Here is a 25,329-nt window from a genome sequence, read left to right on the forward strand (position 1 = left end):
CAGCCATCCACATCATGTAAAAGAAAAAAACGGGATTCTGCAGACCAGGCCACCTTTTTCCGTTGCTCTTTGGTCCAGTTCTGATGCTCACATGCCCATTGTAAAGGCTTTTGGCTGTGGACACGGGCCAGCATGGGCACCCTGACTGATCTGCGGCTACACAGCCCCATACACAACAAAGAGATGTGCTTTGTGTTCGGAGACCTTCCTATCAGAACCAGCATTAACTTATTTCAGCAGTCATCTAGTTATTACAATTTGGTCCTCGTCAAAGTCACTAAAATCCTTAAAGTAGAACTAAAGGCAAAACTTTTTTTTCCATTTTGTATAGAGCAAGGGAGGGTTATACCACTGTCAGATTTTTTATTTTCATCTTTGTCCCATTGTGGAGATTTACCTTTACTTCCTGCCCCATAGCCAATCAGGAAGTGAGAGGAAATCCCTGAAAATTAAGGGATTTCCTTGGGGCCCCAGGTCACTAGTGTCCCCATTGGAAGATTTCTGCTCTATTACTTTTCTGGGGACAACCCAAAATGTGGAATTTACTTTTACTTTCAATGATAATGATAAAAAGGACAAATAAAGGGGATTAATCTACAGAACAGGATAACAGACCACAATAAAAAAACCTGACAGGTGTTCTAATCCCTCTGCACTCTATCCAAAACCAAAAAAAAAAGTTTTGTCTTTAGTTATACTTTAAGATTGACCTTTTTTCCCCGCTTTTAACACATCAACTTAAGGGACAACATGTTTACTTGCTGCCTAATATATACCACCCACTTTCAAGTGGCTTCACTTTCCCTGTCAGTGGTCATAATGTTATGGCTGATTGGTGTATGTCCCAATTTCAGCCTCCTGCAATGAATCATACTGGGAGAGGTATAGCGTGTAGTGTAAAGAACATGCTGACAGGAGCAGAAAGCGAAGTGTGCAGATGCTGCTCCCTCAATGTACAATCTGCAGGCTAGGGATGTGTCCTTTACTAAGCTGTGCTGCTGCAGTTGAGGTCGTGCATCTGTCTCTGGTGTGTGGCAGAGCGGTCTGTACCACAAAACTGGCTAAACAGATTTACAAATCCTTTGCCAGCTAACACAGTTGCCATATGTACTGTAAACATGTATTTAGCTGCTTGCAAGAAATTCAGATTTAAAGTGTAACTCCAGGCAAAACCTAACTATTGGAAGGTCTGTGCAGGAGAGGACCAACAACAGCTGTGAAATGCCTGGAAAGTGACGTCACCCATAGAGTTTCTACGGGGCTTCCGTTGTTGGCTGCCTCTCCTGAACCCACCTCCACACTGGATGGCTGCCAACAGGAAGGCAAGGCTACCATCTTCCGCCCTCTTTCCAACAAGTTTCTGTTTTTTTCATCTGTCTTCCGGCCTCCTCCCCTATTTCTATTGCAGTTTTTCTCCTTTCGACCATTGGTCTGACAAGGAGCGTTACTGCGCATGCTCCGAAACGCGTTACTGCCGCTGTGACGTCACCACATTCCTGCGGTCCATGAGGGAGGCATGCGTTCCACCGCGACCTCGGCTCGGCATCTTCCTCCCAGTGCTCCACGCCTCTCCTCTCCATCCCCCTACGCTGCTGGTCGGCTTCAGGGAAAGGGAGCCAACAGGGAGTCTATGGAATGAACCCCTGTGATGTCCCTACATGCCTGCTTCTTACGAATGATTGTGTAAGTCTTCCTCATTTGTATGTCATTAAATGGTTTTACACTGCACTTAGAGGTGCCCTTCTTTTTCCATTTAATGTTACCTTTTGGAGCGTGCTTCTTCTCTGTGGAAGAGCAGCCCTAGGGAGAGCCAAGAAACCATTCACCTACACAGGAGGCTAACATTGTGTGTTTAAAGACTGATTGCTCCCACAGAAGCACCCTATAATCCTTATATAAGTGTGCTTGTTATACTCACTTTGGAACACACGAGGTTAATCTTCTGTATTGTGTAAAAAAGACGTTTGATCCTGTAAGCACAGATCCTCCCAATCTTGTATTGCCCCAAAACATGTCCGGATAAAACAGAGTAAATGGAGTCAGGCTGCACATGCTCAGTTTGGTGTGTATTGTTAGAGCGTTTTTTTTTTTTTTTTCTTGTGAGAATGCATGTGATCAGGGCCAATCAGAGCTGTCCGGACAGAGGGTTAGGGGTCCTGAATTCTGATAGGACAGCTCAGTGCAGTATGAAAACTACTCCTACAAGCTTTAACCACTTAAGCCCCGGAAGATTTTACCCCCTTCCTGACCAGGGCCTATTTTGCGATTCGGCACTGCGTGACTTTAACGGACAATTGCGCGGTCGTGCGACACTATACCTAAACTAATTTGACGTCCTTCTTTTCCCACAAACAGAGCTTTCATTTGGTGGTATTTGATCACCTGTGTGATTTTTACTTTTTGCGCTATAAACAAAAAAACAGCGTAAATTTTGCAAAAATAACAATATTTTTCACATTTTGTTATATGAAATTCCCCCCCCAAAAAAAAAAGTAAAAATCAAAATTTTTTAACATTTTGGGCCAATTTTTTTTTACCATATATTTGGTAAAATAAAATTGCAAAAAGCGTATTTTGATTGGTTTGCGCAAAAGTTATTGCGTTTACTAACAAAGGGAAAGATTTTTGTCATTTTTGTTGTTTTTTTTTAACGCGTAATGGTGGCGATCTGCAATTTTTTTTGCGGGACTGCGACATTGCGGCGGACAGATCGGACCCTTGACTGACATTTTTGACACTTTTGGGGTTACCAGTGACATTACTACAGTAATCAGTGCTATACATATGCACTTACTGTAAAATGACACTGGCAGTAAAGGGGTTAACTTTTTTTTGAGGGAGGGGTTGTGTGTGTCCCAAGGGGCGTGATTCTAACTGCGATTGGCTGTGGCTTGAGGTGTAGGAACAGTGATCAACATACATAGTAGAACCGTATGATCACTATTCATACACAGGGGAGAATGACAGGTGGCTTGTTTACATTAGCCGCCTGCCTTTCTCCCTCTCCACCGACGATCGCGAGTGACCGGCGGACATCGGGTCCGCTGGGCACACGCGCGGGGGGGGGGGGTCTGTGACCACGCGGGAGCGCGCCTCTGTGCCGCTCGCTCCCTAGACTAGACGATCACAGGCTAGCGACGTAGCCCTACGTCGCTTTGCCTGTGAGGGGCTGACCACCGACGTAAATAGTGGTGCGGCGTTCGGCAAGTGGTTAACCAGACACTGATATAAGTCATAGGACTGCTATATACTGCTGATGAGAAAAGATATTTAGCAGTTTATTTTTTACTAAAATTATTGCATATCCATGTTCTGTGTAATGTGGGAGACCAGATACAGCAGGATGAAGTCACCCCATTGGGAGACACAAATTAGAGCAAATACACATATTAAGTAATACAATGATAAAGCTGGTGAAAGGGCAACTCATGTTACCTATCTCAGGCTTGTCCAGAAGGCTAAGGAGGATTCGGAAAGGCTTCAGATAAACCTGCAGACCTTGTTCAGAATCTGAGTAGAGGATATTCTGGTGTAATATCTGCATAAGTGCCTAGAGGTAAAAATATGTTGAATTGTTATCACCTTGTATTTATATAGCGTCAGCATTTTTAGCATTGTTTTACAACAGTAATGTGTTTTTAAAGCGGAGCTCCAGTGAATTAATAGTCCCCCACACTTCTTTATGCATGCCTAAAAGGCATAGTTCACCTTTACCAAACCACTGCCTATGCCTATAAACCGTGCAGCTTTGTCTGAAGTTGAATAATGCCCTTGCTATAGGTGTAGGCCATTTAGGTACCTCCCGAACCCAGACTGAAAAACTCCTAGAGATGGCATTCTAACAGGTTGCGAGGACATTACAAAGATGTTGTTGTTCACCCCCACCATCATAGGAATGAGCTGAGCCCAAAACTACTTCATCAGGGTAGAGAAAGCGCATGTGAGGGAGTTTGATTTGTAACGGCTAACTGTGCCTTTAAATCCAGGAGATAACTTTGGTTCTTTTTTCTCTTCTTCCTGCAGAGGGCGCTCTTCAACTTCAGGTCAGTGATGTTTTGATGCCAGCACCACTCTATGCAGTGCAGCCTCGTATTGTAAGCCCAGGCTGATGTGGTGACAAACCCCAGAGGTGTGTTCATGACAGCCTGGGCTCACAGTAAATCGGATGAAACAAGCATGCCCATCAAACAGGGAGAGGAGCAGCACCATTGGCTGCAAACGCTGAAACAATGCTGGTTTTCCAGCAGGAATATTGGACAGAAGCAGGACGTTAGACTGGCTTCTGTTGAATAGACTGTGGTAATAGACACATGTACCGAAAGTCACCCGGTTTCTGCTGAACTGGCCAACATTTGGTAGGTGTATACTGGCCTTTAGATTTTACCATCTTCCAGGGAACAGCGAGAGGCACAACAGGCACTGGGGAAAAATATTTGAGATGAAGAGCCAGTGGTAGCGGAGCAAATCTTCTTATAACAGTGCTGAGAATTGTCATGTGATTATAATAAAAGGCTTACTGTCTTACTTATAAGTTAACAAGTTTAAAAAGGTCACTGGACAGATTTACATCAATAGCTGCAGCGCAAAAGCATGTTGTACTAAATGTTATATTGTCATTGCAATATAAAAATTTCACTAATGCTGGATCAAAGCATGGCTGCTTCATTGGCTAAACTTCAATCCATCTATGCCCTTTCCAGCTTGATAGAAGTCGATCTAACGATCGGCCTTTGTTGGATGGGACTGTTGAAATATTTTTATTTAATCAGCAGCTGCAGTGCTGATCAGTTTATTCTGACAGCAGAGGAATTCCTTACTGTCAGAATACAATAGCACATCGGGGAAGATTCCTCCATCCACTTTGCTTGCATGGATAATTAAATTCTCTCTTTTTTCTAATCATACCCGTGGCTGATCGAAAAGAACAATCCATCTACACTGTGTGCACAATTATTAGTCAAGTTTTCGAGGATTCATTTCATTATTGAACAACTACAGTGCTCTTGGTCAATCCAAAATGTTAATAAACCTCAAACCTGAATATTTAAGAAAGTAACAGTGAGGTTTTGGCATTTTTAGGAGAATATTTATGTGTGTACAATTATTGGGCAACTATTAGGGTGCAGAATTATTCTGCAACTAAATGAAAAACGAAAATTTTCCCATTTCACGTGTGTTTTTTTCCATCTAGAAGGCGCCTTTCACACGATCGGATCGATCAGGTCCGCCTGTCTGTTTTCCAAGCAGAACTGATCGGGCCACCTATTGTCCTCTATGGGGAGACAGATGTCAGTGGACTGTGTGATCCACTGACATGGGATCTGACAAAATCCACTGAAAACAGACGTATGGCGATATGTTCGCCATCCATCCAGCGGGTCGGATCAGATGGGACATGCTGTCCATTTTCATCTGATCTCCCCATAGAGGAGAGAGGGACTCTGACCTGTCCTCCGCCTGCTCAGCGGGGATCAGCGGAGCGATCCTTGCTAAGCAAGCAGAGTCTGTCAAAACGGATCTGCCCCGTGTGAAAGGGACCTTAAAGTGAAAATAATAAACAAATGAACATTTAGGACATTTAAAAAAATAAATCAGTGACCAATATAGCCACTCTTCTTTTCAATAACAGTCATAAGCCTTCCATTCATGTCAGTTTCTTGATTTGTTGATGATCAACTTTTTGTGCAGCAGCAACCATAGCCTCCCACACACTGTTCAGAGAGGAGTATTGTTTTCCTTTACCGTAAATCTCCCATTTAGGAACTGCCCACAAGTTCTCCATAGGGTTTAGATCCGGTGAAGAAGAGGGCCATGTCATTATTCTTTCATCTTTAAGGACTTTACTGGCTAGCCATGCAGTGGAGTACTTCGATGCATGCGATGGAACATTGTCCTGCCTAAATATCATGGTCTTCTTGAAAGATGCAGGCTTTTTCCTGTACCACTGCTTGTCTTCTAAAAACTGGCAGTACGTTTGGAAGTTGATTTTGAATCCTTCTTCAACCCGAAAAGGTCCAACTAGCTCATATTTAATAATACTAGCCCATACCAGTACCCCGCCCCCACCTTGCTGGCGTCTAAATGGAAGTGGAGCTCTGTGCCCATCACTGATCCAGCCACAGGCCCATCCATCTGGTCTGTGAGGAATCACTCATCTTATAAGTCCATAAAACCTTTGAAAAATCTGTCTTAAGAGATTTCTTGGCCCAGTCTTGACGTTTCAACTTATGTGTCTTGTTCAGTGGTGGTTGGGTTTCTGTCTTCCTTACCTTGGCCATGTTTCGGAAAACTGAACACCTTGTACTTTTGGGCACTCCAGGTAGGTTGCAGTTCTGGAATATGACAGCAGTGGAGGATAATGGGTTCCTGGTAGCTTCAAGTTTGATTCTTCTCGAATCATTGGCAGATAACTTGCCTCTTTTTTTCAACACGTTTCTTGCAATCCTGTTGACTATTTGCAACAAAACGTTTGAGGATTCTGTGATCACGCACCAATAACTTATATCTCTTTATCAAAAGTCTGCATCCCGCTGAAAGACTTTTTATAATTTTTGACTTTTCAGAGTCAGTTAAATCTCTTTTTTGGCTTATTCTGCCTGAGAAAAAGAAGCTGCCTAATAATTTTGCATACCTTGATATGGGGTGTTGATCTCCTTAGGCCACACCCTCCCTCATTACACAAATAACCTGATATGCTTTAAATCCCATAGGCGTTAACATTTTTACAGCTTGGAGTTGGACAATATGCATAAAAATTATGATTTGGTCAAAATATTCACGTGCCTTATAATTGCCCACACAGTGTAAGGCCAGTCCTAGAAGGGACTATTTTTTTGTCAGTAAAACAGGAGTTTCACTTTATTTTAAAGTGATTATAAAGCTTCAACTTCTATTTTTAAAATAACAAACCTCCTCTTCTTGGGTCCCCCACAAGCGTTCTCTGCTCCTCTTTTCCGAGGGCTCTCATAGGAAGCTGCACTAATTTTATTTTAATTGACACAGGAAAATGGTGGGCACCTGCGGGCTCACTTCTGAGCTGCAATTCCAGTGTCCATAGACACAGACAGCACAGCTCGGCCCCACCCCCATTCTCTGCTCACAGAGTTTGATTGACAGCAGCAGGAGCCAATGGGCAGGGAGAGAGGAGAACGCCAGTACAGATGGGCACAGTTCTGGATCGAGAAAAGACTCAGGTATAGGTACAAAGGAGAGCGAGGAGGCAATACAGACACAGGGAAATGTTGATTTCAACCTTAATGCAGGAAATTCATTATAGTAAAAAATGTCCAGTCTTTATAACCATTTTACTTTAAATCAGAGGAGTTAGTGGTAATGTCTGGTCCACAATATGGACTAAATTTCCTGTATTGAATTTGGAGCCAACATGTTTGAGTAGCCTTAAATTGATATTGTAGTATGTCACCCTTACCTGGACCAAAAAGTCTTTTGAGTATTTGAAGAAAAAGCAGGAAATGTATTCTTCTTCTCCCACAGAGGCCTTTAGTTCTGGAGCTACTACTCCACCTTTAATATCTGACCCTAAAATAGTAAACACTGCATATAAATATCTAATAATATCATTAGTAAGTCCACAATTTGACCTTTATCCACAAAGTTCATACAGCAATTATATAACCCACTTCAGCCAATCATATACCAATATACCATGCCAAATAGAGTATATCGCCATACCCCAGATATCAGGGCTTGGTTGAGAAGTAGGCAGGCTGCCTTGGGCACTGGGGTGGGGGGGCGGACAGGGAAGCTGCCAAAAAGGGTCTAGGCTAGCTTAATCCCTATTGGAGTACAGTAGTTGCAACGAATAATACAGCAATACAGGTCTCTGTTTCAATGGAACCTAAACACTGTGTGTGTTGGGCATACTTGATATTGTTATTCAGGATACGTTTCTGAGGGAGGCGGCAGCTAGGGTACTATTCCAGGCCCGTAGACTTATACTTTTACACTGGATCTCACCTGACCCTCCTACATCTAAAATGTGGCTTTGCCAGATGGGTGACATGTTACGCTTTGAAAAACGTATATACCAGCACAGGTGCATCCCATTTATATTAAAAAGGTGTGGGGCAGCTGGTTGGCTACTTTGGGTGTGTCTCCAACAGACTTAATAATGGAGAGATTACTCCTCTGAGCCTCACATCTGTTGAGGGCATTCTCACTCTGGTAGAGCGGTCAGCCTCTCTCATTTTTCTGTTTGAGACTGGGGTTGTAGGTAACAATGTTGGGGGATAATTTGTGGTGGGTGAGTAACTCTGGCATATTCACCTTGTTACCTGTCATTTTTATTTGCTATGTACTGATCGGTGGTATCTCTAATAATTTGACTGCACTGTCTGTTTGTAATTGAAAGTGACATCTCAATGAAAACTGTTACTTAATAAAAAAAAAAAAAGTCTATGCTACTGAATTTTTTTTTTGGGGGGGGGGGGGGGTGTTAAAGTGTGCACTTTGGCGTTTTCACATCGGGTGCTAAAGTGATAAGGAGACATTGTTCTGGCTCTTCCAGATTTGCTCCACTACTTCTAATACACTATTATTGAGGGAAACTACAATAGCATTGGACCATCTTTATACATTTTTAAACTCATGCTTATGGCTCGGTTCACACTGCCATGACCTGTCATGCGACTTGAGAGTTCAAAGTCACATGACAAGCTGCACCCTATTACCTGCAATGGTACGGCTCTAATCGGTGTGACTCAAGCCACAGCGACTTAGAAAAAGGTTCCTGCATGTTCTTTGGGGCGACTATATCGCGACTTGCATTGACTTCTGTTCCTTTGCAAGCAAGCCGCAATGAAGTTGTGCAGGATGTTAGCTGTCAAAGTCCCCGACATTGAAGTCACATAGATGTGAACCATGCAGAACATCTTCTTTTACGGTTTATATAAAATATTTAATTCACAAATAAATATTGTTTACAGGGTCCACCCATTAATAAGCACTATGGGTTTTCTAAGGAGAGCACAGCAGAAGGTGTTTGCCTTCAGACTATTTCTCTCTGTAATGTAACCTTCTAAACAGAGTAGATAAGGAGGTGAAGGAGTCAGTGCTGCAAACATGTGAAATGAAGCCCAGAGCTCCACGTTCTGGTTGGGAGTAAAAGCATGAAGCATTAACTATATATATAAAAAAAAAAAAGTTTACATATATATATATATATATATATATATATATATATATACATACATACATATGACTATATAAAAAATATATATAATATATATATATATAATATATATATATATATATATATATATATATATATATATGAAAATATATTAAAAAATGTATATACAGTGGGTACGGAAAGTATTCAGACCCCCTTAAATTTTTCACTCTTTGTTATATTGCAGCCATTTGCTAAAATCATTTAAGTTCATTCTTCTTCCTCATGAATGTACACATAGCACCCCATACTGACAGAAAAACACAGAATTGTTGACATTGTTGCAGATTTATTAAAAAAGAAAAACTGAAATATCACATGGTCCTAAGTATTCAGACCCTTTGCTCAGTATTTAGTAGAAGCCCCCTTTTGATCTAATACAGCCAGGAGTCTTTTTGGGAAAGATGCAACAAGTCTTTCACACCTGGATTTGGGGATCCTCTGCCATTCCTCCTTGCAGATCATCTCCAGTTCTGTCAGGTTGGATGGTAAACGTTGGTGGACAGCCATTTTTAGGTCTCTCCAGAGATGCTCAATTGGGTTTAAGTCAGGGCTCTGGCTGGGCCATTCAAGAACAGTCACGGAGTTGTTGTGAAGCCACTCCTTCGTTATTTTAGCTGTGTGCTTAGGGTCATTGTCTTGTTGGAAGGTAAACCTTTGGCCCAGTCTGAGGTCCAGAGCACTCTGGAGAAGGTTTTTGTACAGGATATCCCTGTACTTGGCCGCATTCATCTTTCCCTCGATTGCAACCAGTCGTCCTGTCCCTGCAGCTGAAAAACACCCCCACAGCATGATGCTGCCACCACCATGCTTCACTGTTGGGACTGTATTGGACAGGTGATGAGCAGTGCCTGGTTTTCTCCACACATACCGCTTAGAATTAAGGCCAAAAAGTTCTATTTTGGTCTCATCAGACCAAAGAATCTTATTTCTCACCATCTTGGAGTCCTTCAGGTGTTTTTTTAGCAAACTCCATGCGGGCTTTCATGTGTCTTACACTGAGGAGAGGCTTCCGTCGGGCCACTCTGCCATAAAGCCCCGACTGGTGAAGGGCTGCAGTGATGGTTGACTTTCTACAACTTTCTCCCATCTCCTGACTGCATCTCTGGAGCTCAGCCACAGTGATCTTTGGGTTCTTCTTTACCTCTCCCACCAAGGCTCTTCTCCCCCGATAGCTCAGTTTGGCCGGACGGCCAGCTCTAGGAAGGGTTCTGGTCGTCCCAAATGTCTTTCATTTGAGGATTATGGAGGCCACTGTGCTCTTAGGAACCTTAAGTGCAGCAGAAATCTTTTTGTAACCTTGGCCAGATCTGTGCCTTGCCACAATTCTGTCTCTGAGCTCTTCAGGCAGTTCCTTTGACCTCATGATTCTCATTTGCTCTGACATGCATTGTGATCTCGAAGGTCTTATATAGACAGGTGTGTGGCTTTCCTAATCAAGTCCAATCAGTATAATCAAATAATAATAGATAAAAATTCAGCGCAACTGTATAAAATAATATAATAGAAAGCTGCTATGCACTAAAGGATCAATAAACCAAAAGTCCCAATAACAAATATATAACAAAAAGTGCAGCGCTATCAAATATGGATTATGAAGAAGATATCGAGGAGAGCAGTCCACAGGTGAAAATTATGGTGAAGCATGCACAAGATATAAACATTCAGTGCTCTTCAATGTGCTGGTAATCCTCCACCCAGTCTCATTAGCCTCTCACCTCACACTTAGCCCCTGTGTCACCAGACGGGCTAGTAAGACAAACTTTCTCCAAGGATATCACCAATATAGATCAAATCAGTATTCCTCTTCATCAGAAGATAAGGCTCACAGGTAACAGATCACAGGTCCATAAAGCGGGTCACAGGTCCATAGGAAAACAAAGGTCCGGACATAGTGCATTACCGCAATAAATTACTTTATTGAACATAGCATAAAATCATAAAAATTACCTTGTAAAGCACTATACAAGTGCATGTGATGAGCAGATTGTATTACACACAGCGGTCTCGACCGCAATGGATGCCTCAGCTGAGGAAGTCCCGTGCAGTGGGACGTAACGCGTGCGAAGGGGGAGGGGCCGGTGACGTCACCCGCCATCCATTGCGGTCGAGACCGCTGTGTGTAATACAATCTGCTCATCACATGCACTTGTATAGTGCTTTACAAGGTAATTTTTATGATTTTATGCTATGTTCAATAAAGTAATTTATTGCGGTAATGCACTATGTCCGGACCTTTGTTTTCCTATGGACCTGTGACCCGCTTTATGGACCTGTGATCTGTTACCTGTGAGCCTTATCTTCTGATGAAGAGGAATACTGATTTGATCTATATTGGTGATATCCTTGGAGAAAGTTTGTCTTACTAGCCCGTCTGGTGACACAGGGGCTAAGTGTGAGGTGAGAGGCTAATGAGACTGGGTGGAGGAATACCAGCACATTGAAGAGCACTGAATGTTTATATCTTGTGCATGCTTCACCATAATTTTCACCTGTGGACTGCTCTCCTCGATATCTTCTTCATAATCCATAATCAGTATAATCAAACACAGCTGGACTCAAATGAAGGTGTAGAAGCATCTCAAGGATGATCAGAAGAAATGGAAAGCACCTGAGTTAAATATATGAGTGTCACAGCAAAGGGTCTGAATACTTAGGACCATGTGATATTTCAGTTTTTCTTTTTTAATAAATCTGCAACAATGTCAACAATTCTGTGTTTTTCTGGCAGTATGGGGTGCTATGTGTACATTCATGAGGAAGAAGAATGAACTTAAATGATTTTAGCAAATGGCTGCAATATAACAAAGAGTGAAACATTTAAGGGGGTCTGAATACTTTCCGTACCCACTGTATATATATATATATATATATATATATATATATATATATAAATAAATGTATATATTAATTATTCATAAAAATAGGAACATTTAAATCTGAACTCTGGGAATTGCCTGTGTCACCTGTAATAATGGAATTAATTTAAAAAAGCTTTCTCCAGCTGCTCTGTCACAAAGCTTAGAAAAATGAAATTCTGCTGAATTTATCCATCACTATAATACATACTTTTTAGTGTACAGTAAGTACATTAGTTATTAGGTATAAATAATACTTTGCCAACAGCTGTCACTCTTTCTTTCCTGGAAGGATGACTGCAGAAAGCTGGCCTGTACATAAAACAACACAATTCCTTTCATACAGTTCTTAGACATCAGGCCTAAGTTTGATTGAATCTCTAGTGACAGGTCCTCTTACCCAGCAGCCATGCAAACAGCCTCCTATTTAGAGACATGTCTCTTCTTAGGACAGTCTGGATAGCAGCAGAGAGGATATGGATGAGATCTGACTGTTGGAGTGACATTGGGCAGACATCAGACTCCTACAGAAAAATAAATGAGATACAAGTCATTTGGTGTATTGCTGGCCAACCACTAATTTTATTTTACTTGACACAGGAGAATGGTGGGCACCGCTGTGTGCTATTATCAGTAGAGGTCTACGGAATTCATGCCATAGGCAAGATAATGGCTAGACCCCTTAGAAGAAGCATCTTCTTGCACACATGTAGTACTGGAGAAGAACGAGAACAGATATGACTAGGTTGTTGATTAGACTGAACTGGGCAGTGTGGTCAAACCATGCTGCTACCACCGCTCGTAGTGTGCCCTCCCCCAACCCCACGCTTTCTGATCCCACTGAGTCTGAGCACTTCAGGAAGGCTGACTGTGTACTAGTTGCCGATACCGATATTTTGGCCAATGCATATTGGTTTCAGCCGATATTTTCGTACAAAAAAAAATTTTTTTATTTTTTTTATGTGACAGGTACTCTTGTGGAAGGATCTGGGGGTCTAAAAGACCCCAAACCCCTCCTCTGCACTTAAAAGCATTCAAAACGCCAAGTTTGGCAGTTTTGAATGCTGTCATTTTTTTTAATCTGGCGCCAGACAGTACCCGGATCTGATGTCATGACATCACTTCCGGGTTTTTACATTGAGACCCGATCAGAGCCGAATGCGGCTTTGATCGGGTCTTCAGGCTGGTTGCCCCGGTCTTTCGGTGGGACGGAAGGCGGCAGGAGGGGGGGGGGGGGGACATCCCCTCCTGCTCCTTGTAATGACAGCCGAGTGGCTTTTCAGCCGCATCGGTTGTCATTACAAGACAGCCGACCGTCGGCTATGGACGCCGGTACCGGGGTGATGCCTCTAGCTGCAGGCATCACTCTGGTACAAGCACTTTCCCGAAATATCGGCAATATCGGTCACCTTGGTGGCCGATTCTGATATATCAGGGAAAGTGCATATCGGCCCTCGATATATCGGCTTTGCCAATAATCGGTCGATCTCTACTGTGTACCCTTCTGCACTGCCAACGGTCATGGTTGGCTTTTCCATACAGAATGGTGGGTGGGGAGATCCGTAAACATGCCTCTGATGTTTACAGACCTTCTTTACTTTCTGAATAAACACAGAACTACAAAGCACCTTTGAGTTAATTTAAACTCGGGGCCGGTTCACACCATCACGTTCCTGTGCGATTGAAATGCGATCCAGGTACAGTTCGATTTCAGACCATTCATTTAAATGGGCTGAAACTGCACCGGACCGCAGACAAAGTACTTTTGTACTATGCAATCCAGTGCAGGCAAATGCACTGCATTTGCAACCTGTATTTGGGGTGTTGCTAGTATTGCATTGACGCCTCCTGCAGATCACAAGTACAGTGTGTTTTGAAGGCGGTGCAAAAAACGTGCACGGAACGCAGGTTTCCCGCTGCTCTGGTGTGAACTGGGGCAATAATAATGTTTACACGCCTCAAGGGGGCGTGTAAACATTCTTGTCATGTTTACAATCTCATGCAGTTTGAGAATGAACACAGAAGAAGAGAACTTCTGTGTTCATTAGTAAGTGCAGGGCAGCAAGACAGAAGCACATTGAGGACTCTGGTCAGTGTTGAGGACTCACTGTTGGAGCATGCAGGAAAAAATAGGAAGCTGACTCAGATCATCAAGGTCCTCCTAATGTATAATTGAATTATCAGTTTTGAAAGGAGTGACCCTTTATTTACAAAATGTGTTATATTGCAAAATGATATGCTATACATTTTTTTTCTTTGAATGTAAACCATTGTTGCTCCTTTGAACTTTTTAGCAAAGCTCCTTGATATCTGCTAGAAAATCTGCTTGTTAGGCAGCTTTTAGCAATTAACTAACATTTATTCCATTAGCATGCAAGAAATTGCTGATCATACAGGAAGTGTGGGTGGTTTTATGAGGGTGAAGGCTGGCAGACAATCCATCATATATTGTGCCTCTCCGGGTTCAGATCAGTTTCTCTTACCAGACATGTGTGGAAGGGGAAGAAGAAGACCAGGATTTCCAAGGTGTTCCTTTGTACAAGAACATTTGAATCCATTACAGAGATACAAAGTGATTTCATCTAGATGGAACAGGAAAATAAATATTAATGTCTGCATACAATGGAGTCAGCTAGACTGCAAAAGAACATTTCAACTTTTATGGAACAAAAGCTCAAAACACAGCTTCTGCTTCAAATTTGACATCTGTGGGGGTGTGTGTGCATGTTCCTGAACTCACACGGTGTGCATCCAGGGCTGTGCAGCGGCATGGATGTCAAATTGGGAGAAGCTCTGTCGTCTATGCCGATGCGGCATCCCATTTGACATCAATGGGACTGCCTGCACAGGGTTGCACAGAACACCTGTGAATCCCAGTGAGGGTAAACACAGCCTTGCAAGTCGCATATACACAGATATGCTCCCTGCATTAGTCCCTAAGTATTCTTAACCACTTAACCCCCGGAAGATTTTACCCCCTTCCTGACCAGGGGTTTTTTTGCGATTTTTTACTGCGTGATTTTAATGGACAATTGCGCGGTCGTGCAACGCTGTACCTAAACGAATTTGACGTCCTTTTTTTCCCCACAAACAGAGCTTTCTTTTGGTGGTATTTGATCACCTGTGCGATTTTTTGATCATGCGCTATAAACAAAAAAATAGCGTCAATTTTGCAAAAATAACAATATTTTTCACATTTTTTTATATGAAATTCCCAAAATAAAAAGTAAAAATCTAAATTTTTTAACATTTTCAGCCAATTTGTTTTATGCTACATATGTTTGGTAAAAAAAAAAAAAAATCGCAAAAAGCGTATTTTGATTGGTTTGCGCAAAAGTTATTGCGTTTACTAACAAAGGGAAAGATTTTTGTCATTTTTGGTGTTTTTTTTTTTTTAACGAGTAATGGCGGCGATCTGCGATTTTTTTTGCGGGACTGCGACATTGCGGCGGACAGATCGGACCCTTGACTGACATTTTTGACACTTTTGGGGTTACCAGTGACATTACTGCAGTAATCAGTGCTATACATATGCACTGTTACTGCAAAAATGACACTGGCAGGGAAGGGGTTAACTGTATTGGAGAGGGAGGGGTTAAGTGTGTCCTAGGGGCGTGCTTCTAACTGTAAAGGGACATGGCTACTGGTGTAAAAACAGAGATCAATGGTCCTACATAGTAGAACCGTCTGATCTCCATTTTTACACAGGGGAGAATGACAGGCGGCTTGTTTTCATTAGCCGCCTGCCTTTCTCCCTTCCCGGCGAACGATCGCGAGTGACCGGCGGACACACGCACTGACTTGTTAGGGAACAAACCTGGGCGAGCGCACGCTCGCCCGCCCGCTATTGGCTCACAAGCCAGTGACAGGCTAGTGACGTACCGGTACGTCACTTTGCCTGGCCGGGGCTGACCGCCGCAAGTACATATACATATGTAGGTCGGCAACCGGTTAAAAGAGAAGTATGGGATTTGTTTTTTTTTAGAATCATACTTCCTTAGCTGGTTGCAGCATCAGTACGATGATGCATCTGTCCCCTGCCAGCTGTAACAATGAGAACCGAGCGATTAAACACTGCCGATCACTCGGTTCTCACAGCTCCACGAGCAGAGAGCTGGTGACTGTCATTTACTGACTCTGCTCTGGCCCCCACCCCCTTGCGCGGGAGCGCTGGGCTGTGGAGGGGGCAGGAGGGGCCGGCTCAGGTTCTCAGCGACTTGCTGAGAGGCTGAGCCGGGTGCCGGTCCAGGCATGTGAGCAGATCCTGACCATATGGTCGCGATCCTCCCTGAGCCGGGACTGGCTCTGTTATGTCAGTGGGCTTCAGCCCGCTGTCTGCTAAAAGCAGATCACAGAAGTGCAGAACGGACTGCACTTCTGTTGGTCCACAGGAGAGGTGCAGTCAAATGAGCTTTAATATCTTAACTTATGGAAAGTCCCTTCTATTGCTCTCAGCCTGCTCCATATCTCTGATTTAGTTTTGCTGCTATGATCTGAGATCCTGTTAGAGGGTGGCTATACTCCTTCATTTTTCTAATGCACATTGCCTAAAATACTAGCCACCCTCTCTCTTGCTCCCTCCCAAGATGGACTAGGGACTATGGGATTTCCAGTGTGCATAGAGAAGTGCACATTACTGCAACTAATGTGGACTGCTTGTTCTAAGCATAAAGAAGTGAGGGGGAGAAAGCAGAGGTTCGGGAGCTCACACATATAACAACGAGGCAGAAAAATGCAGTGAGAAACAATGTTTTAGTGGATGTGAATAGATTATATTTGGAGAATAAGGACATCGTTTAGTGTCATTTAAATTTGGGTTCAGCTGCCCCTTTCACACGGGTGCACCGCCCAACGGAGTCCGCTCTGCTCAGCGGGGGATCGATCCGCCGATCCCCGCTGAGCAGGCGGATGATAGCTCCGTCTCCACTCTGTGTGCAGAGACGGAGCTGTCAGATCCCCGCTGTCCTCTATGGGGAGATCGGATGATCCTCAATCCTCCAGACGGATGGAAAATAGGGTTTCCATCCGTCTGGATTTCACGGACAGGATTGGATGGGATAGCAGCGGGTGTCAGCGGAGATGTCTCCGCTGAAACCTGCTGCCCCATAGGCATGAATGGAGCATCCGATCAGGTCCGCCTGAAAAACTGACAGGCAGATTGGATCAGATCGCCCGTGTGAAAGGGGCCTTAGTCCCCAGCAATTTCCCAAAAATCCTGCCAGGCAGCTTTCTGTGATGGGTTGGCAATGGTTCTGCACTTCTCCTGAATTCAGGGTAGAGTTGCCACTCTCTTGTAGGCTCTGCTTGTTTGCACTACAAATGGACAGCATTTTCACAAGCCTGTAGCTTGTTAACCAGTAGCTGGCCACACCTAGTTCTTGCTCCATGTTAGTCTGTGTAAGAGCTTGCACAAATAATGTCCCTCTCTCCTCCCATGGGAGTGTCCAGGCATGGCAATTGGCCGAGCACTGCATCCTGGGAGTAAGAGAACAGCACATGCTGCCCCGTTCCTGGAACTGCTGGATGAACCTATCTAAATAACAATGTGCAAGAAGTCACATGACCCGTCATACTCACAGCCAGTTGCTTGTCATTCCCCAGCATGAAGCTTTGAGATTTGGCTGGTAAGTCTCTGTTGATGTGACTGACCACAAACAGGGAAGCGGGAAGGCGGATGGAGCTGTTGACCAAAACGCTGCCCCACAGGGAGCTGTAGAATACTTCATGACCGACCACCATAGACAGTTTCTGAAGCAACATATCTGTCCTGAGAAGCACAAGAAACACAGAAGGTTCAGCCTGACCTTTATGACTAAGCAAGCCATTTGTTAACCTAAAAAAAGTGACTGATTATTGTGATAGCCACAATAGAGGCTATCACAGCGACCAGGTGATCAGGGACCGGGCCTCCCGATTCCCAATCTTTAGTATGGGACTCAGAAGACTCAGTGAGAGCCCAGTTTCGAATTTCCAGCACAAATATATATATAAGGCCCCACGGATAAAGTCCCACTTATGTGAGACTGCATATATGTGCATACCGCCAGTGGAAAGAGGTTAAAGTGGTTGTAAAGGATGGCGTTTTTTTACTATCGATGCACCGATTTATCAGAACGTTAACAGCGTTTTTCCGATAGAAAAAAAGGTGGCAATAATGACCATCAAAAAAATTTTTGCTGCAATTTTTGTAGGTCATGTGACTCAAAAACCGCATAAAAAATGTAACACGGGTGCGTTGTTGCCGCTTTTTCAATGCATTTCAATGGGGAGGTGCATTAAACCGCAATGGACCAGTGTGAAGACATACATAATGTAGAATTTAAAGGAATGCGTTTTTCTTGAGCTTTTTAATGCAAAAGCGCTGCAAAAAATATAAATAAAAAAGTTAAATATAATACAATTATATAAAAAAATATATATTTTAAAAACTGTCCATTTCAGGTTCAGTCTTCGGGTTCAAGTGCTTCCTGAATTTTCGGTTTCGGTCCAGAATTTTCATTTCTGTGCACCATTTCTTTTTAACGTAATTTTTTTTTTTTTTTTAAAGCCCGTAGCGTGTGCAACACACTCAAAAGACTCCACCCGGTGCATAAAAAAGTGCACACACACAAGGTGAGAACACAAAAAAGCACAGGGTGTGCGAAATCGAATGGTCTTCCCTCCGAAGAGGTAGGACCCTAAACCTCAATCCCCCGGGGCGCAAGACTCCTGACAGGGACATAAGGTACTCATGGTCTGTCTGGCCGGAACCAGACAGACCCCGTTCTTCAGGGGGACTGCCCGAAACAGCCCCCACCGAGTACTAAGTAGGGCTCCCCCGAAGGGAGAGGGCGAACTAAGCCAAAAGGCCATATCCACCCCCTCCCAAGACTTAAGGCTGGGCCCGAGGACCCACACACTCCAGTCTGTGCAAATAAAGAAAACAAAGGTGACAGTGCAGGTGACGGACTCCAAAGAAAAAGACAGACAAAACAAAGAAGTGGGGAAGGGGTAGTGGGGAAAGTGCTTTGGTGCCATGTGGAGAACCAAGGCAGGCCTTCCAGCCGGAATAAAAAATTCCTCTGGTGCAAGCCAAAAGGCCCGTCCCAAGAGGCAGGTGTGAAAAAGGTGTGCATAGTGCAGTGACCAAGGTGCCGAAAAAACTCACAGCGAGCTGCCCCTCACCAGTGAGAAATTAAGGCACCCCTGGGCTGCCACCCCAGGGGCACTTACACTACGGGCTTTTTCAATCTCAGCCCCCGGCCAGACCGAGTGTAGCCCATCCCCACCAGCAGACATCAGAACCTGGACAGCTTAGAGAGAGCTTGCCTACCACTGGGGACAGGCCCTTGCAAGGCCCGATCAAAACCTAGGAGAGAAAGCCCTCCCCTCGCCATCCTGTTCCTCAGCCCATTACATCCAGGAGCAGTTCCACCGGCCCCCTGAACCGGCTTTCCTGCCCCCTTCAAACTGGTTAGGACAGTTCAACCCATTCAAATCAGAAGGCGGCGGGCCCCACATGCTTTCCCAGATGACCTACTCCCCGTGCCTCACCAACTAAGAGCGCTCCGGGTTTTGGTCATACTGGTACTAGCTAAGGCCCATACCAACTGATAAGAACAGATACTACACTTGATCTTAGCCAAAAGGCCTTTTTAACTTAATACATTCTCTTTTTTTTTTTTTTTAAAGCCCGTGGTGTGTGAAACACACTCAAAAGACTTAACACCCGATGCATAAAAAAGTGCACACACGCAAACGTGGACACACAAAAAGTGCACAAGGCGTACACATGGCCCTCCTCCGAAGAGGAAGGGCCCTGACCCTGATCCCCCGGGGCGCGAAGCTCCTGACAGGGACTGAGGTACTCACTTTGGTCCACCCAGCCGAAGCCGGGCAGACCCCATTCTTCAGGGGGACTGCCGAAACAGCCCACCCCGAGTAATAGGTGGGGCTCCCCCGAAGGGAGACCCCATGGGAGAGGGCGAACTAAGCCAAAAGGCCATATCCACCCCCTCCCAAGACTTACAGGGCAGGCCCGAGGACCTACGCCATCAAAGTCGTGCAAAGTGCTCAACCAAAAGGGACAAACGTGACACACAACAAAGAAAAACAGAGTGGGGAAAAGGGAAGTGGAGAAGTGCAGGGTAGTGCCAAAGTGCAAGACCTTGGCAGGCCCCCCGGCCAGGAATAAAAAATTCCTCTGGTGTTGGCCAAAAGGCCCACCCCAAGAGGCAGGTGCTTGAAAAAGTGTGATGGTGCAGTGACCAAGGTGCCACAAAAACTCAGGTGAGCTGCCCCTCACCAGTGAAATTGAGGCACCCCTGGGCTGCCACCCCAAGTTACACGTACACCACGGGCTTTTTCGGTCTCAGCCCCTTAATACATTCTCTTTTCTTTTTTTAAAGCCCGTAGCGTGTGCAACACACTCAAAAGACTCCACCCGGGGCATAAAAAAGTGCACACACACAAGGTGAGAACACAAAAAAGCACAGGGTGTGCGAAATCGTATGGTCTTCCCTCCGAAGAGGTAGGACCAGAAACCTCAATCCCCCGGGGCGCAAGACTCCTGACAGGGACATAAGGTACTCTTGGTCTGTCTGGCCGAAACCAGACCGACACCCGTTCTTCAGGGGGATTGCCGAAACAGCCCCCACCGAGTACTAAGTGGGGCTCCCCCGAAGGGAGACCCCATGGGAGAGGGCGAACTAAGCCAAAAGGCCATATCCACCCCCTCCCAAGACTTAAGGCTGGGCCCGAGGACCCACACACTCTCGTCGTGCAAATAAAGAAAAAAGGTGAAAGTGCAGTGACAAACTCCAAAGAAAAGGACAAACAAACAAAAAGGTGGGGAAAGGGAAGTGGGGAAAGTGCTTTGGTGCCATGTGAAGAACCAAGGCAGGCCTTCAAGCCGGAATAAAAAATTCCTCTGGTGCAAGCCAAAAGGCCTGTCCCAAGAGGCAGGTGTGAAAAAGGTGTGCATAGTGCAGTGACCAAGGTGCCGAAAAAACTCACAGCGAGCTGCCCCTCACCAGTGAGAAATTAAGGCACCCCTGGGCTGCCACCCCAGGGGCACTTACACTACGGGCTTTTTCAATCTCAGCCCCCGGCCAGACCGAGTGTAGCCTATCCCCACCAGCAGACATCAGAACCTGGACAGCTTAGAGAGAGCTTGCCTACCACTGGGGACAGGCCTTTTGCAAGGCCAGATCAAAACCCAGGAGAGAAAGCCCTCCCCTCGCCATCCTGTTCCTCAGCCCATTACATCCAGGAGCAGTTCCACCGGTCAGCCCACGGCTTTCCTGCTCCCTTCAAACTGGTTAGGACAGTTCAACCCATTCAAATCAGGAGGCGGCGGGCCCTACATGCTTTCCCAGATGACCTACTCCCCATACCTCAATACTCTGAGCGCTCCGGGTTTCGGTCATACTGGTACTAGCTAAGGCCCATACCAACTGATAAGAACAGATACTACACTTGATCTTAGCCAAAAGGCCGAGAAGCCTTTTGCATTAGGGAAAAAAAAAAACATTTTAAGTGCAGCCTGCCCCCCAAATACTTACCTAAGCCTCTTTCTCCCCCTCCTCACATGATTCAGTGAGAGCAGCGGGAGTCATTGGCTGTCTACCAAATTTAGTGACAATGGGGGGTGGTGGGGCCGAGCTGTACTGTGTGTGCCAATACACAATGCAGTTCGGTGGGGTACCCCATAAGAAGAAGTTGGGGGCTGCTCTATGCAAAATCATTGCGCAGAGCAGATATGTATAACATATTGGTTATTTTTTTTTTTTAAATCAAGAGAACATTTTTATTGAAATAAATCGCACACATAAACAAACATTACATCAAGAATAAAAAAGCAAAAATCAGCTACAGGGTAAGGCATATTGCACAGATCTCAGCCACATAACCAGCATGAATCAGAGAGCAGCCCAAACCAAAATTCGTAACACAAGACGGCAGTCATGCATCAAAGATTAAAGCAACTCCCCCAAATCAGACCACCAGAGGCCCACCCCAACCCCAGCGATTAAAGTAACAGGCGGTCGAGGATCAGCTCCGTAGGAGCCATCCCTGGAGAACTCAGCCAGACTCCCCAAACTTTCTGGAATTTAGCCGGGGTGCCCCTATGAAAGTAAATGTATTTTTCCATGTGAAAGCTGCTCCAGCCATAGCCTATATGTAGGAGGATCCCGATCAATCCAGTGTCTAAGAATAAGCAGCCGAGCCTGAAACAGAGCTCACGCTTCTGCCTCCCATAAATATCTATCGTCTATAATGTGATCCAAAGGGATCACCAAGCCCAGAACTCTGTTTATAGTGGAAGTCACAGAGGTTTAGTACCGATGCAGTTATGGGCACCTCCATAATAAGTGTATTAGGTCCCCCACATCTCTCTCACATCTATTGCACACATTGTCCGGTTGGATACCCATAGCATGTAATTTCACCGGGGTATGAAGTACTCGCAGCAGGATATACAACTGGGACACCTGATGGGAAACATTAAGTGAACATTTTCTAACATATTGGTTATTAAAAAGAAAAAAAACAAGTTAGTCAGAAAAGGTGTTCGAAGGGGGGAGCATTTTTAAGGGTAGTTAGGTTTTGCCAGGAATTCTCTTATAAACTAAACAAGGTACACTATTATAGACTTCCACACCTATCCAAGACTTACAGAATAGAATTCTGGGGAGCTGGAATCATCAGTGCCTGGGATTATTATTATTATTATAACACAGGATTTATATAGCGCAGACAGTTTACGCAGCACTTTACATCTTGAGGGTAGACAGTACAAATACAATACACTGTAATACAGTAGGAATCAGAGGGCCCTGCTCGTCAGAGCTTACAATCTAAGAGATCTTAGTCAAGGACATTTAAAAACAAGTCGGCAATGGCAGCTCCCATAGTTTATTTGGAGAGGTCCCCTTGGAAGGCCTTTAGAGACTAGAGACTTTAGAGACTACAGGGCTGACCTTTGCAAATGAATACTAAATGCTTGCTAAAGCTTGTGAAAGCAAAAAACAAAACACAATGCTAGCAAGTAGGCTTTCATTGCAGAAAATATTCTGTTTAATCTGCAATAAAAACTCTTTTCCTGCCTGCAGCATGTTTTTCTGCTGCATGTACAGCTCAGTGTTCAGTCTTAGTATGACGTGAGTGCTGGAACAAAGTAAGAACCCCGGGGGACCTATGGATTCATTTCTGCTTGAAATGCTTCTACAATGAGACGTTTAGTTATTTATTACCGGTACTTACTGTGTATAGAGCTGTCAATTTACGCAGCACTTCACATATACATTGTACATTCACATCAGTCCCTGCCCTCAAGGAGCTTACAATCTAAAGTCCCTAACTCACATTCATACATACACATATAGGGGGCCAATCTAGACAGGAGACAATTATCCTTACCAGCATTTGGAGTGTGGGAGAAAATTGGAGTACCCGGAGGAAACCCACGCAGGCACAGGGAGAACATTCAAACTCCAGGCAGGTAGTGGTGTGGTTGGGATCAGTGGCGGCCCATCCATTGGTGGCATCCATGCGTCCAGCCTCCTAATCTACTTGCAGGGCACCGGACGCATGGATTCCAATGGGTTTTTTTTTTTTTTTTTAAGCAAGTGATTAGAGCCAGAGGCTTCAAAAAAGGGTGGGCTCGGGGCACTGCACCCTGAGCCCACCCAGTTGTGTGACAATAGCGAATGAATATTTGCTATTGTCACACAGATTCTCCTCCTGGCAAATCAGAACCCGTTTCCCGATTGGCCCGAAAGGAGAAGCCATGCTTCTGGCCAAGGAGGAGGAGGAGGAGAGAGGAGACGCAGGGGAAGCCTGAGCCATGGAGGGGAATGAGGGGGAAGCCGCAGCCATCTGCTGCCCCCCCCAGCCCATGGAGCACCAGCCGCCACTGGTTGGGATTCAAACTGATGACCCTCGTGCTGCTAGGCAGAAGTGCTAACCACTTAACCACCGTGCTTCCCGCAGAATTTTATAAAACAACACTAAAGGCAATTGTATTTATATTTACCACCTCTGTGCAACAGTATTGCCCAGAAAGGTGGCTTTCCTTCTGGCTGTTCACTCCTCCCTCCTTTGGGTGCCTCTTGTAGCAAGCCAGGCACTATGGAGGCACACATGCATGCACTCTCCCTTTGGGTCTTGGGACAGGCTGTGTCCAAAGACACACACAGAGCCAGTAACAAATGCCTCTACTTCCTTCCTGGCAGAAGTTTGACTGACTGCAACAGAAGCCTATGGCTCCACTGCCCTCAGTTTCTCCTGTAAAAGCAGGAAGTGAAGGGAGTGATTCTGGAGCCATGGAGCCAGGTAAGTGTTTGGTGGGGGTGGGGGGGGGGGGGGGTAGGACAGGTAGGGGGCGTAATTTACCTTACTGCAGAAAAATGCAATAAGGTAATACATGTTTAGACTTTATTACCACTTTAAAGCTGAACTCCAGCCCTCCCTTTGGTTTTGCAGAGTAGTTGTCCCTCTCTGCACTAAATTTGCTTCCACTGATTTCACTGCACATTGTGAGCTTCTTACAGTGAGCAATAGAGGATGCAGAAGTCAGATATATCCCACCCCTTTTCCTGGTTGAAGACATCCAGCACTATCCAACCCTTTCCTTTCCAGCTAAACTGTCCCTGACCTTTTCTTTTCTTAGTTCTGCAGTACCCGCCAGCAGTACCAGCCTGCAGTACCCACTGCCAGTACCAGCCTGCAGTACCTACCACCAGTACCAGCCATCAGTACTCACCAGCAGTACCCACCACCAGTACCAGCCTGCAGTACTCACCAGCAGTACCCACCACCAGTACCAGCCTGCAGTACCCACCACTGGTACCTGCCAGCAGTACCCACAACCAGTACCAGCCAGCAGTACCCACTAGCAGTACCTTCTTTATTATTCTGTATACCAGAGAAGAAAAAGTCTTCCGGTTGGCACAAATTAAGACAGAAAATATTTTTTAACTTTTAAACCTAAAATAGTCTTTTCTGTCCTGTTTCTTTTTCAAAGCTGCATCACAGCATTTTTCTGCCCTATCAATACATAATCATCCGTATCGATACGCGAATCAGGAAGGAATGCGTCACGATACATTGCTGTATTGAGATTTTGAGCACAGCCCTAATTAAAGCCCTGTTCCATGTGCTCCTTTTATACTTTGACCACCTACCCCTCCAAAGGTCTCTGCACAGCACTGCTTATGAGAAAAGTTTATTTAGAAAATGCTGCTTCTCCTTGCTTTCCAACTCCTAAAAAGTATATCGGACAAGAACTCCAAAAAACAG

General features: G+C 44.8%; 1 protein-coding gene across 1 annotated transcript in view; it reads right to left on the reverse strand.

The window, feature by feature from the left end:
* DOP1B (DOP1 leucine zipper like protein B) overlaps positions 1–25,329 on the reverse strand; it is a 273,490-nt gene that overhangs the window by 136,392 nt on the left and 111,769 nt on the right. Inside the window, exons 5-9 of the mRNA XM_082246954.1 lie at positions 17,626–17,815; positions 14,532–14,630; positions 12,449–12,572; positions 7,430–7,539; positions 3,436–3,550 (exon numbers count right to left, since the gene is read on the reverse strand). Of these exons, the coding sequence (XP_082103080.1) occupies positions 3,436–3,550; positions 7,430–7,539; positions 12,449–12,572; positions 14,532–14,630; positions 17,626–17,815 (638 nt within the window). The remainder of the gene's footprint in view (positions 1–3,435; positions 3,551–7,429; positions 7,540–12,448; positions 12,573–14,531; positions 14,631–17,625; positions 17,816–25,329) is intronic.

The sequence above is a fragment of the Pelophylax lessonae genome (assembly GCF_965119305.1).
Source record: "Pelophylax lessonae genome assembly, chromosome: 2".
In the NCBI taxonomy this organism is placed as follows: domain Eukaryota; kingdom Metazoa; phylum Chordata; class Amphibia; order Anura; family Ranidae; genus Pelophylax; species Pelophylax lessonae.